Here is a 14,311-nt window from a genome sequence, read left to right as displayed (position 1 = left end):
GATTTGACATTATTTAGAAAAAGAAAGTTCGTACCTCTGATACTTTCAAAGTATTTTCTCGAGATGGCAGAGTCTCGTGCTGATAACGTGTTATAAAATAAAGACTGTAAAGTAAAGACAAGTATAGAGAGAAACTGATATATTATTCAAACTTCAAACTTCTGTACATAATGAACTGAAAACTCCTCTATTTATAGAAGAAAGGAAGCAGCTGCGAGGCTTTTCAGGAAGCAGCTGCAAAGCTTTTCTTTAGCTGCTTGTAAGCTGTCTGCATGAGCTGCTTGCAACCTGCCTGTTTAATAAGAAGCTGCTGCAAATCATTTCATTGAGCTGCTTGCAACCTGCCTGCATCAGCTGCTTGTAGATAAACTTCAACAGAGTACTAAATGGATAATCTTCTTCAGGAAGATTATCTATAGCGGAGTAATAAATGAACATCCACAATATAATTATTTTCATAATACATACAAGTAACTGTTCCTTCTTCTACTTATTTTTTGATTTTTTGGTCTGAGAAAACAGTCTTCCCTTGATTAGATTGAGAACTAATTTACTGTTACAGTGCTTGTTTATTACGACACGCTCCATAATGGTAAAACTCTAGGAAAAAAGTGCAGGAAAGAACCGTACATATATTGTTACATGTTGATGTGTTAGCTCCTTTAATTTGGTAGCAGGCAACAAATCTAGATTATTTAAATCGAGACATAAATGTGGGAAATGACAGAACTATGATTGAGAGATAGGGAAAAAGAAAAAGTATTAAGAGAGGTAAAATAGTCAAGGACTTTGTAGAAGCAAAATCTACACTGTACTTTGCTTGTTTAGCCAAGGAAGTGTTAGCTTTAAATTTGAGGCAGTTCATAATTATGTTCTTTCTTGAATTTTGCTATGATCTAGAAAGAACAAATAAAAATGAAAACTTTATTATTCTTTCCCTTTTATTGCTGGAAGTTTGGTCAAATTCATTCAAATTGTGATTTTGTAGCTCACTTATTGTTCAGAATCAAAGCCCAGCGTTGTTTCCTTACCACTGAACCAACACCCTAAGGGAAATTTGGGTTAATATATGTGATTGAACAAGTTGACAAAGGAACTTTTAGGTATTACGTTTGTGTCAAATGTTACTTGTCCACAAATAAAATTGTACTCCAATCAGATATTAGGAAAGTAAAAGAAAGAGACTACAAAATCAGAAGTAGAAAAATAATAATGTGAAATTGAGAGGCATCAGGAGTATAATAACTATGATATGAGACGGAGTGAGTAGAAATGGCAAAGCTTTGCCCTGTTTTGGTATAGGAAAGTTGTGGCTTGAAGAGGTGCTGCCTCTTTTTTGCAACATCTCTGACTTAGCTTGAAGTAGGATGAAGGGGATGAATAGAGAATAGAGAATCTCAAGTGTCTCTCACTCATTTAGCAAGTGTAATTTCTACATGCTCTCAGTGCATGTCCACAGTTATGCCTATTTTTTAATATGTTTGAATTTTTTTTGACACATTTGTGTCAATCAAGCTTTCAAGTTAAAATACGAATTCTGCTAAAACATTCTGTTATCTTGACTTTTTGTTCTGGATAGTAGAAAATAATATGAAGACAATGTATCATAATTATTACTTCGTATATCAGTTAAGCGAGAATACAAAAGGCATTTATATAAAAGAAAAGAAAAGAAAAACGAATTTCTTGATTGCAAAGTTTCAAAAACAAGTTTACTTTTGTTGGAAGAAATTAATTTAATCTAATGAAAATATTATTACACTCTTTTGATTCATATTCCTACCCGGATACACAAATGCATGAAAAGTTGATTCTTAATTGTTTTAGGAAAGTTTTTTTTGTTTTTTCCTGATTAGAATAGGATTAGAAGTAGGAATATATAGTATTATAAATAAGCACAAAACTATTTAGAGACACTTACCAGAGTTAACTTAGCAATTCTTTTCTCTTTGTCTCTAACCAATTTCTCCTTCTTTTTTTTGGGTATAATAAATATTGAATCAATATTTCTAAATCGTTTTTGCATAGAAAAAAAAGTCCGATAATATCTTTGAGTTGATTCAAGCAACTACAACCGTGGGTAAATGGGAGTATCCTACGGAGTTTAAGAAGCACAAATGATATAATGAAGTGGTTGATGAATCCGGAAATATCATCTCAAGAATATGAATCTCATGAATATGATTCTTCCGTTGAAGTGGAGAAGATGGAATCTCATGATCTATTTTCAACTTCACCTAATAATATTATTATTTATATTATTAAGAATTAATTCAAGTTAATAAGATATTAATCATGTATTTGCAATATATTACCTTAGATCTTGTTGTAAAAATTTTGTTTACCAATATGAAAATTTTAAATTGTTTAATTCAAAGTTCTAAAATATTTGTACTGTTAAAAGTCGATAGTCTTTCTTTCTTTTTATAGAGATTTCGCTCTTTTTTTTACAAACTTTAATATTGTCTAAACAAAAATATTTTATTTATTTCAATATTAATACTGACAAGAGGGGTTGCTCTGATGGTAAGCAACCTCCACTTCCAACCAAGAGGTTGTGAGTTCGAGTCTTCTTGGAGGGAAGGATGCCGAGTTTCTATTGGAAACAGCCTCTCTGCCTCCTCCCCAGACCCCACTACCCCCTAGATGGAAGTGAAGCAGATGGAAGCAATTGTTCAAAGAGAAAATTCATATTTTTCAAGATTAAGAAATACAAACCTAACTCTAGTTTAACAGCAGAAAAATATAGTTTCAAAAAGATGGCCATGTTTCCAACACAAGAACATGAATACAGTAACAACGATGTCCAAGAGTTACACTGATGGTTTAAGGAAGATCAAGGTGTCCATCAAAAACACAAAAAGGTTGAGGAAAAAAAGAATTCTTCTAAATACGACTTCCAAAGAGAAAAATAAAATTTTACTAAAGTCATTGAAATCCCTCTTTTTGAGCTTCTTTACTTCGTTAATGGCTTCCTTAGCAACGGTTGAAGAAAGAGAAAGAAAAGAAAAATATGGAAAAAAAAAGATTAGCAAAATACAGTTAACCACAATAAAATTTAAAAAGTGAAATTTTAAAGTTATTTATGACAGTGAGATACACTTTTTATGCCATGTAGACTCGGAAAGTGTTATTTATTACCGTTCAAACAATGACGAGGGTCATAGAACCTCCACAAAGTATAAAATAGGTTATCCCGATAACAACAATAAAACAAGAGAGCTGAATGCTCGCTCTGCAATGAACTACTACTCCTACTTTTATTATTTCCAAAAATAAAATGACCGCATTCTACTCCAGCAAAAGGATTCTCACTCTACTAAATCGAAAGAATGACTCTCGCGTTTGGAACAAATAAATTCAATACAAATAACAAAGAATAGGAATTGGAGAGCAAGACGCGCTTCCCTAGTGGAAGCCCCCTTACCAACCCAAAGAAAAAATGCCAAAACTATATGGAAAAAAAAAAGATGCCTATATCTGCAAAATAGTATAATTCAAAACCCCTGATAATTAAAGGTTCTCTATGATGCTGAACCAACAATGTTTAACGCGCTGGCAGTTTCACACAGTTGTGCACATTGAACTGAAAATGCCATATGTTTCTTCATAAACCGATAAAGAAGACGAGGGCCATGCTTCAGAAACTATCCGCAGTGCTGGCCAGGTACAGCAATAGAAGCATCACTTGACTGTTTCTATTTATTTGATCAAAGGGATTGATAGCAGACTGAAACGAGTACGATATGGCATCATCTGTCAGCGACACTCCTTTGTGAATCAGTCGCTTTCAAGAGATGGAGACTGCTGGTTCGATACTCAGACGCTGTCAGCTTCACATATACCTGAAAGTACTCCGTTTAAAGTGCTTCTCGCTGTTTATCGCTGACGCACAGAGGTAAATTTCTATATTTTGCATTGCTATGTTGATGTATTTAACTGCAAAATGGGGCAATTTCATTCAAATGTTAGGCAGAACAGCATATAGCTACTCTCTTTAAACTCAAATTCTGATGTTAGATTCTTTTTATTCAGTACAGCAAAATATAAATTTTGTTAGATTTACTTTTACATTATAGTAAAAATAGTTCACATATATTTCTAAGATTTTGTAGGCAACATATTCATTTTGGTTTCTCAGTAACGGAATAGGGGAAAAGAGAAACCAGCACTAGAAAAGAGAAACTGTTACATTGAGACGGGTAAAATTCGGTCACATATTACTTAATTGGGTTATGTAAATTCAAACCTTTGCTCATAAGGAATTTGGGTATTAATTGCGGATAAACTAGAGAGGAATTTAGGGTATTCAATTTTCGCATAGGAGTATATGAGATTTGATGTTCTGCTTTTAAGTAAACAACTAAATCTTTCTATACGATAGTACAATTCTAAAATAGCAAATTAAAAAGATTATAACCGAGAAATCCACGAGGGTTGTTAGCATACAGTTCGAAACTCGGTGGATAATGAGTCCGCCTCTCTATTCTTCTCCAATTAAATACCACGATTTTGTAGGGTTCGAAACCGTGAATTATGTCTAACCCACACATCGCGCATGGTGCTTTTAACACTAGATCAAAGCCCTGCAGGCTAGACCACGAACTATTCCCTCCTTCCACTTTATAACACTATTACTATTCAGAGAGTGCAACGTCTATTTTGACCAAAAAATTTCATATATTTTTTTTAGATATCTTCAATATTAAAAAACTGTAACTTACAAAAACTTTTTATGTAGTTTATAATTATGTAAATTTTATTTTCAAGAATGGCATCACAAACCCTTCTCGTTTCTTTTCTTCTTTTTATTTCTTTTTTGCTTTTCAGTTCTTTTTGGCCAGTAAATGACCGAAAAATCATATTAAAAGCCCTGAAGATACCTGGTAAGAAAACTTATCCAAAAAAGTTACAGAAAATAAATACCTGGTAATAGGATGTCCTTTCATAGTTATGTACATGTTCATTATTCATTATACATCCGCAAAAGCTTTTGAAGGTTGCCCTCCTCTTATGATCTACCAAAGATCCTACATCAGCCTGAAATTGGAGTGACCCGTGTTGGATCAATTGAAGTTGACGAAAAACCTCTCTTCAATTTCAGAATTGACGATTTTCTGAAAGAAGGAAAAAGCATCAATAAACATTATTCAAAGAAGTACTATAAGTTGTAACTTGTAACAAAGAGTGGGAGAGGAAGAGAGATGATAGGAATTACGTTATAACCACCCCATAAGAACAATCGAGGAGAAGAATGAGACAGGTCAGGGAAAACAGAGAGGAAAGATACAGAGAATAGAAGAAGTTACATCAACTACAGCTACACCTCAATCCTAAGCTAAACGGAGTCAGCTAATTTCAGGAAAACAAATTTTGGGGGAAATTCTTTTTGGAGAAAAAGTTTGTATAGAAAGAAAACTGTAAAGTTTGTAGTTTTTCTGAAATTGTAAGAATGTCTTTAAGTGAAAAATTACTTGTTGGTTTTTATAAAATAATTTTCTGTTCCAGCATTGCAGCAACGCAAGAGGAGAAAGAGGCATTGTCCAGCTGAGGTTCAAAATATTGAAGAACATTGCCCATATTTGGGAGGTGATGTTACAGTAATACAGTGTAAGAACAGATGGTCGGAATCTTGTTTATCAAATCATGTTCAGTGTTTTAAATCAGCTATGCACAACTGGCACATGCCATAATCAGTATTAGACCTCAAAGACTCAGAGAAGATATGGGAACCTATGAAAAAAAAGGGAGTTCTACATTGAAGCAGAGATCGGGACTCCCGTCCTCCAGCTTCCTCTTTTCTAAAACTACGTAGTTGCAGCAAGCTTCTCTTGGAAAGAAAAAGGGGAAAGAAAACTAAATACCACTTACTCGTTTATTTCTATAAAAAGAACTAAATTTTACCAAATAGCTGAAGTATAAGTACCTTGAAGCAACCAGCTCAAATTCACAAGCAAATTGATCCATTGTAATGGTATATTCTCTTGCGAGGCACATGAGAACACTGGATTATTCTCCTGCATTTCAAAAATTAGAAGCCAGTCATTACTATATTGGCCATGAGAAGACTGCTAGGCTTAAGAATGCTTGACAATGTCTTCTAATCTATGAAGTTCAGTAAAGAAAAGGAGAAAAGAATGCTAAAAGATGGGGAAACTGAAGGAAAAAGGTGTTAAGAAACTTTCTTATTTAGGAGGAACTTTACAACAACAGATCCAACATAATACCACAAGTGGGCTCTGGGGAGGGTAGTGTGTATGCAGACCTTAACCCTACCCTTTGAAGATAGTGAGGTTGTTTCCTCGGCTCAAGGATAAAGAAAAAAGGGGACAAAAATCAACAAGCAGTAACAACAACAAGATAATAAGATAACTGAAGCAAAAGAACTTTGTCAACGAAAAAAGAGAAGAGACAATCATTTCTGAATGGAAGGCAAAAGAGCTCTACATTATAAATCCTAATATCCAACAAAAACCCATAGCCATAGATGTCCATCTAATACCAATATTACGATAGTAACATGTTGACTAGCTGCCGTGCAGTAAAAGGCTATGGTAAGTCTCAACTTGAAAGTTCAATTGTATCAGCACACATGATAATTTGGTATATCAGAGGGTCAACTTTTTGTGACATTCCTAAGATTATTAATCGTCTGATTATTTGTTATTGCCAGGGTCAGCGTGATATTTACACGAGTGTATAATGTACACATGTCAAAGGTACAACGAGAGAGATATAGTCTTTGCATTTCTCCGTTATCAAGTAATACAAGGGTTTTAACTGGCACCACAACAATCTAGTGGGACACAACACTCGGTCCCAAGTATAGAGACAAGTGAAGATAAATAATTAATCAACTATATCATACTGCAACTTTTTTATACTATTAACTGCAATGGCTGTCGAGAGATGATAACGGAGAAACTGCTGCATACCCTTAACATCCCAAATACACCAAGAAATCTGAACGCAAGAAAAATAGAAATTTCTAAGAAACATCTCACTTCCTTCAAACACAGCAACTTAATGTCTGAGCTTGAAAAAGTAAAAGAATTACAAATGCAAACATATAAATGAATATGTCTGCCAGAAGGGGTTTCTATATAAGCGGGACAACAACAACAACAACAACATACCCAGTGTAATCCCACCTTGTGGGCTCTGGGGAGGATAGTGTACGCAAACCTTACCCCTACCTTGTGCAGGCAGAGAGGTTGTTTCCAATAGACAGCAATTTAGAACAAGAGATGCAGGAATCAAGAAGGGAAATATGCAGAAACAAATCAACAATAGCAATACACTGAAGCATAAGTAACATAAAATGGAAGGGGAGTCATAAAAAAATGGAAGACAAAACTTACCAAACAACTTAGGTTGCCAGTGTACCTCCAAACATCTTTCAGTCCCCATTGCACTTTCTGGAAAGAGTAGGAACTTATTTCTTGATAAATTACAACTTATCTTCGTTTTAGAGGCTCATAATCCATTGAACTAATAGCTCATCACTTCTGCTTCACCAAAAAGAGAATGGAGCTTTGCGGATTATACAATTTGCTGCAAAATCAGCTAAACCAGTGAGCAGAAATTAACGTTTCTGTACTTTTAACTACAAGCTATTATTGACTGCATCACATTCAAAGCGTCTGATGAGAAAGGAGGTATCTTTTTCTTAGCCAGGATGATTAAAAATCGAGCCTTTCCCATCTTTTCCTCCGTTCCATCTTTGCACAGCCCTTCAAGTAAACTTTTAATACTATCAAGACTTGGAAACCAATTCTTTTTCATGCTATCTCTACACATTGAATATGCCAAATCAAACTCACCCGCTCTAGACAGGTAATGAATCATGGTCTGATAGATTTTAGCATTTGGATTGAAGCCTGCACCACATAAAGCAGAATAGATTCTTTTTGCCATATCAAGATTCTCTGCTCGGCAAAAGCCTTTGATCACTAAATTGTATGTAACCTCATCAGGAGTTATCCCAATACGTTTCATCAACAGCAACAATTTATTAGCTTCCCAAGCAAGCCCCACATTTACTAAGAATTGAATTCTAACGTTAAAGGTAGCAACATTAGGCATACATCCCTTACCGACCATGAGGTTCCACAATCCATCACCAATCTGCCATCTGTTGACTTTATAGAAGGCATATATAAGTGTCGTATATGTAAAAACATCAGGCGTTATACCTAACTTTTCCATCTCAACCATGACCAAATAAGCCTTCTCCAAGATACCCATTTCACAAAATGAGCTAATGACTGTATTTACTGAAAGTATATCTATATTGATGGAGAACTTCTCAGGAACATCCCACAGGAACGACTCAATCGCCTTCAAATCACGAGATTGAGTCAAAACCTTGAGTGCAGCGTTGAATGACTTAACAGTCCGCGGACAACCATATAAATGCATGTCATAGAAGGTATTTACAGCATGCTGCGTCATCCCAGCCTTCCCATAAAGCATTATAAGCCGAATAATGAAACCTTCACGCCGACCTTGCGGAAGAGTCTTCTGATGCTCAAGAAGATTTTCAATATAATCAAACCTGCCCGCACCTGCTAAGCGAGAAACTGTGTCTTCAAACACAAAGCGGTTCTCAACAACAACCTTATTATGAGCATTCTCCTTAAATAACTGAAACAACTTCTCAGGGTTCCTTTCCTTTTTTAGCTTTATAAGTGCAGGCTCATCTACTTTTAAAGGCTTTTTCCTAGATACTAAACCTTTACTGGAATTCTTACCAGCAACACCTGAGGATGCAATAGCCGTGGCAGCAGCAATGTGACTCGCAGTTCCAAATCTGCGAACCAGGCGCAGAGTGAGCATGTTCTGATGCTCTTTCCCTCAGTTTCAAACATATACACCAACCAAGAACTAATCTTTCATTCAATATAAACAAAATCTTGAGTACCCTCTAATCTTCAGTTCATACACAAGCAATATCTCGAAATACCACTAATCTTCACTTCAACATATAAGCGATATCTCATAGTACCACTAATCTTTAGTTCAATACACAGCCAATATCTTAAAATACCACTAATCTTCACTAAATATATAAGCAATACCTCAAATACGACCAATCTTCAATTCAATATAAGCAAAAATGTTGTGTACCCACTAATCTTCAGTTCAATATATAAGCAAAATGCTGAATGCCCATTTCAAGAATCAAGAACCCCAGCATCACTAACCATCAAAATAGGCAGAAACTATTTTCAATTTCATCAAACAGCTAAGCTAAGAAAAGCAAACTGTGGATTCAATTAAATGCAATGTGAAACCTTAAGACCCACAAAAACCAATTAAACCCCAGATGGTTCTTGATTCTTAGCAACACATTCAATCATGTATTATGAGTTTGAATCATATGAAAATATTATAAAGCTGGCATTTTTATGTATCAGATTAATAAGAATTACCAGGAGAGATAAAGAGCCTTGTATTGCAAGAAATTATGATTTTGTAAAATGGGTTTTTCAATGATATTTGTAAAAACAAGCCAGCGAAACTAGGAAGCTGGTGGTAGAAGGGATGTGAGCGCCATGGGGTTTAGGTTTTTTGGCTTCTAATCTAGGGCCCAGTGGATTTGCCTCAGGAAAGAATATATACAAATTAGTCCCTAGAGTGTTTGGATGGGTTAATTAGGTCCTAGGTTTAAGGGTGGAACTTTCTTTCTTCTTTTATTTCTAATGGAAGCGGGACTCTATATCACATCAATTTAGCAAGTATTTAACAAACTTAGTTAGGGTCGTTCGGTAAATAGTAGTATATTACTATATGAAATAATGCGTGAACTAAATTATTATTTCCTCTAATAATGATGGGTTGTTATTTCTAATCTCCTTGTTAGTGATTCTTGCATCAAATTTTAAGTAATTGATATATTATTTCATATGGGAAATGATAATATACGAATTAGCAATGCATGTACAACAACAATAACAACAACACAATAAATTACATAAGTGGGGTGTGGGATGATAGTGTGTACACAGCTCTTACCTCTATCTTGGGAGTAGAGAAGTTATTTCTGATAGACTATCGGCTCAAGAAAACGAAAAGAGATAATAGATCAGTAGAAGCAACAGAAGTAACAGCAACAGAAGCCAGAAAAAGACTATTGGCAATGCCTGTAACAACTCATGTAAATTACGGAAGATGCACTTTCACGGATAACTTGTTTAATCAATTAATTTTTTACAAATTGCCTATCATTGGTTCCTAAATAAATAATGTCAAATTAACCCAAATGATCATTCACCTAATATCTTAAACTAAAAATAGTCGACAAATGTATAATATATGTATAATTATATATACGAATGTATAATTTGTGTATATCGACTAAAAAGGCAAATATTGAATCTGGCCGACTATTTGTGTAACAATCCCCCATCAACAATGTTTATAGTAGTATTAGTTTAAAATTGTACTTTTCATGTTTGGAAAAGGAATGCAAAACTTATTTATTTATCCCATGTTTACTGAACTTCATTTTAAATTTTGCTATAAATATATTATATTATGGATATTCATTTAGTACTCCGTTGTAAATAAATTTTCTGAAGAAACTTATCCATATGAGACTCCGCCGTAAATATGTTTATCTATTTAGTACTCTATTGGAAATAAGCCTCCTGAAGAAACTTATCATTTCGGTACTCCGTTATGGATAAATATTACCCCTGGTAGAAGATTATCTATATCTGGTACAATAGCAACTTACAAACAGCTTACACAGCAGCTTGCAGTAGCAGCTTACAAGTAGCTTACACAGCAACTTGGAGTAGCAGCTTACACAGCAGCTTGCAGTAGCAGCTTACATAGCAGCTTTCTTTCTTCTATAAATAGAGGAGTTTTTAGTTCATTATGTACATCAGTTTGAAATTGAATAATATATCAGTTTCTCTCTATACTTGTCTTTACTTTACAGTCTTTATTTTATAATACGTTATCAGCACGAGACTCTGCCATCTCGAGCAAATACTTTAAAAGTATCAGAGGTACGAACTTTCTTTTTCTAAATAATGTCAAATCTTTCTAAACTTGAATTTGTAGCACTGGATATATCGAAAAAAAGCTACATGTCTTGGGTGCTTGATGCCGAAATTCATCTTGATGCGATGGGTCTGGCAGACACCATCAAGGACAAAAATCAGGCATCAAACCAAGACCGTGCCAACACAATGATATTCCTACGCCATCACCTTGATGAGGGCCTAAAAATAGAATATCTTACTGTTAAAGATCCAGTCATATTATGGAATAATTTGAAAGATAGATATGACCACCCGAAGATGGTCGTTCTTCCACAGGCACGTTGTGATTGGACTCATCTAAGGCTATAAGATTTTAAATCTATCAGTGAGTATAATTCTGCTATGTTCAGAATTATTTCCCAATTAAAACTATGTGGTGATAATATTATTGATCATGATATGTTGGAGAAAACTTTTACCTCTTTTCATGCCTCGAATATGCTCTTGCAGCAGCAATATCGAGAGATGGGATTCAAAATGTATTCTGAACTTATCTCACATTTTCTTGTAGCCGAGCAACATAATGGGCTATTAATGAAAAACCATGAAACCTACTGGTTCTTGTCCATTTCCTGAAGTAAATGAGATGAACTTCCACCAAGCTATGCGTGGAAGAGGTCGTGGCCCCAGTCGTGATCATGGTCATGGTCGGGGAAGAAACTCGAATCATGGTAATAATAATGCACCAAAGAACCCTCCTCACCACCAGCAGTGGAAAAGGAAGGAATAAAAGCATAAAGCGGTGCAAGCAACAAAGGCAAAAAATACATGCTATAGATGTGGAGGAAAAGGGCACTGGTCATGTATCTGTCGTACGCCAAAGCACCTGGTTGAGCTTTATCAAGCCTCCATGAAGAAGACAGAGAAAAATGCTGAAGCAAATTTTATTTCTGAAGATAATTTAGACTTCATGCATTTGGATGTAGCTAATTACTTTGCACTTCCGGAAGAAGAAATAAGTCATGTGGTCGGTGATGAATATGTAGAAATGTAAATATTTTAATTTTTGTTGTTTGTAGTAGATATTATAGGAATATAATTATTGTACATAAATAAAAGTTATGCTTTGATAATAATGTTTACTATCATATTTATTTTGTTTATGTCATTTTGTAGAATATGGATAATCCTCAAACTATGTTTGGATCAAAGACCAATCATGAAGATATTTGTGTAATTGATAGTGGAACAACTCATGCCATATTCAAATATCAGAAATACTTTTCTTATTTGCATAAGGAAAAAGCAAATGTTTCAACGATTTTTGGTAATATAAGTTTGATTGAAGGCTCCGGAAGAGCCACTATATTTCTGTCTAAGGGAACAAAATGTATTATAGACAATGCATTATTCTCCTCCAAGTCCCGAAGAAACTTGTTGAGTTTTATAGATATCCGCCGAAATGGGTATCATGTTGAGACGATAGATGAAATGAATATGGAATATCTTTGTATTACAAAGAATGCTTCTGGCCAGAAGTGCATTGTAGAGAAGTTACCAACTTTATCTTCTAGCTTATGCTATTCAAAGATAAATACAGTTGAAGCGCACTATATCGTAAACCAGAAGTTTACTGATTCAAATATTTTTGTGCTTTGGCATGGCCATTTGGTCCATACTGGATCAATAAAGATGAGACGAATTACTGAAAATTTGAGTGGGCATCCATTAAAGAACCTGAAGATTCTTACAAATAATGAATTTTTTTGTGATGCTTGTTATCAAGGCAAAATGATCACTAGACCATCACCAATAAAGGTTGGCATTGAATCCCCTGCCTTTTTAGAACGTATACATGGGGATATATGTGGACCTATTCACCCACCAAGTGGGTCGTTTAGATATTTTATGGTCCTAATAGATGCATCTTCAAGATGGTCTCATGTGTGCCTACTATCATCTCGCAACCTGGCGTTTGCAAAGCTATTAACCCAAATAATTCGATTAAGGGCATAATTCCCAGATTATCCTATAAAGGCTATTCACCTTGATAATGCTGGAGAATTCTCATCTCAAGCTTTTGATGATTATTGTCTATCAGTTAGAATAAAAGTTGAACATCATGTAGCTTATGTTCATACTCAAAATGGCCTTGCAGAGTCATTTATTAAACGCATGCAATTGATAGCAAGACCACTACTTATGAAAATAAAATTGTCCACTATTATTTGGGGCCATGCTATCTTGCATGTAACATCACTTATCCGTCTCAGACCGACACATTATAATAAATATTCTCCGTCATAATTAGTTTTTGGTCATGAACCAGATATTTCCCATCTACAAATTTTTGGATGTATTGTATATGTACCAGTAGCACCACCACAACGCAGTAAGATGGGCCCACAGAGAAGGTTAGGAATATATGTTTGTAATGACCCGGTCGATCATTTCAAGTATTACAACCCCGACTCCCCATTTACTGCTCAAGTTATGATTTTTAGTTGTTTTATGATTTACCGGGTTAATTGATTCGGGTCCAGTGAGGTTGGGAATGATTTGGAATATTTAGTTTGAAGGTTTAAAACTTAAGTTGAAAAGGTTTTGTGGTACTGAGGTAGATTAATTAGTACAAAGGTTGTAGAAGCTCGGACGTTTTGAGTTAAACATTGCACCGATATGTAAAGAAAATGTTTTGCCGGAAAAAGGGTCATTTCTGTGGCCCACTATGCGATCGTAGAATCACTTTTGCGGACCGCATGATGACCGTATAGTGAATCAGGAGTGGGGCAAGTATGGAGGAAAGTTTGCGGCGCATTATGTGATCGTATATCAGTTATGCAGTGCATTATGCGACCACAGAACAGGTATACGGATCGCATAACGACCGCATACTGAGGCAGACTTGCCCAGTTTCGGAGGCCACATTTCGCGGCCATTTCGCAAGCCGCAAAAGCGTTATGCGGTCACATATGCGACCGTAGAGTGTGTTTCGGGGCTTAATTTTTTTGGTTTTATAAACCCGACCCCATTCTTATAAAACACTATTGGGGGTCATTTTGAAGGTTTTCATCTGATATTTTAGAGAGAGGTGAGAGCATTTTAGAGAGAGAAAGTGAAGACTTAGTCATTTATCCATCAATTCTTGTTCAAGGTTTGAAGATTTCACAAGGATCTTGCTAGGGCTTCAAAGAGGTAAGAATTTCTTTCCCCGATTCTTCAATTTCGGGTTTGGAGTAAAAGATGGGTGATTAAGAGTATGACTCTTGGGTGTGAGAGTATTACTTATACATACACATACCAATAAGGTTTGTGAA

General features: G+C 35.2%; 1 protein-coding gene across 2 annotated transcripts; it reads right to left on the bottom strand.

The window, feature by feature from the left end:
- Positions 1 to 3,236: 3,236 nt before the first annotated feature.
- LOC104089500 (pentatricopeptide repeat-containing protein At1g80150, mitochondrial) lies at positions 3,237 to 9,576 on the bottom strand. 2 transcript variants are annotated; one of them, XM_009594417.4, is made up of 5 exons: positions 7,824 to 9,576; positions 7,362 to 7,554; positions 5,927 to 6,017; positions 4,927 to 5,117; positions 3,237 to 3,939 (listed from the first exon to the last, which is right to left on the bottom strand). In XM_009594417.4, the coding sequence occupies exons 1-2, from the start codon at positions 8,836 to 8,838 to the stop codon at positions 7,514 to 7,516; spliced, it is 1,056 nt and encodes a 351-aa protein (XP_009592712.1). In that variant the 5' UTR covers positions 8,839 to 9,576; the 3' UTR covers positions 3,237 to 3,939; positions 4,927 to 5,117; positions 5,927 to 6,017; positions 7,362 to 7,513. The 2 variants fall into 2 exon arrangements, with proteins under 2 accessions (XP_009592712.1, XP_009592709.1); XM_009594414.4 differs by having other exon boundaries at positions 7,362 to 9,576.
- Between the last annotated feature and the right edge of the window lie 4,735 nt (positions 9,577 to 14,311).

Source organism: Nicotiana tomentosiformis, chromosome 10 (assembly GCF_000390325.3).
Source record: "Nicotiana tomentosiformis chromosome 10, ASM39032v3, whole genome shotgun sequence".
In the NCBI taxonomy this organism is placed as follows: Eukaryota; Viridiplantae; Streptophyta; class Magnoliopsida; order Solanales; family Solanaceae; genus Nicotiana; species Nicotiana tomentosiformis.
The sequence above is the reverse complement of the archived record's forward strand: the minus strand, read 5'-3'. Positions and strand labels throughout refer to the sequence as shown.

Excerpts from the sequence above, each read along its gene's own strand:
- LOC104089500 (XM_009594414.4), bottom strand. The coding sequence starts at position 8,838 with ATGCTCACTCTGCGCCTGGTTCGCAGATTTGGAACTGCGAGTCACATT.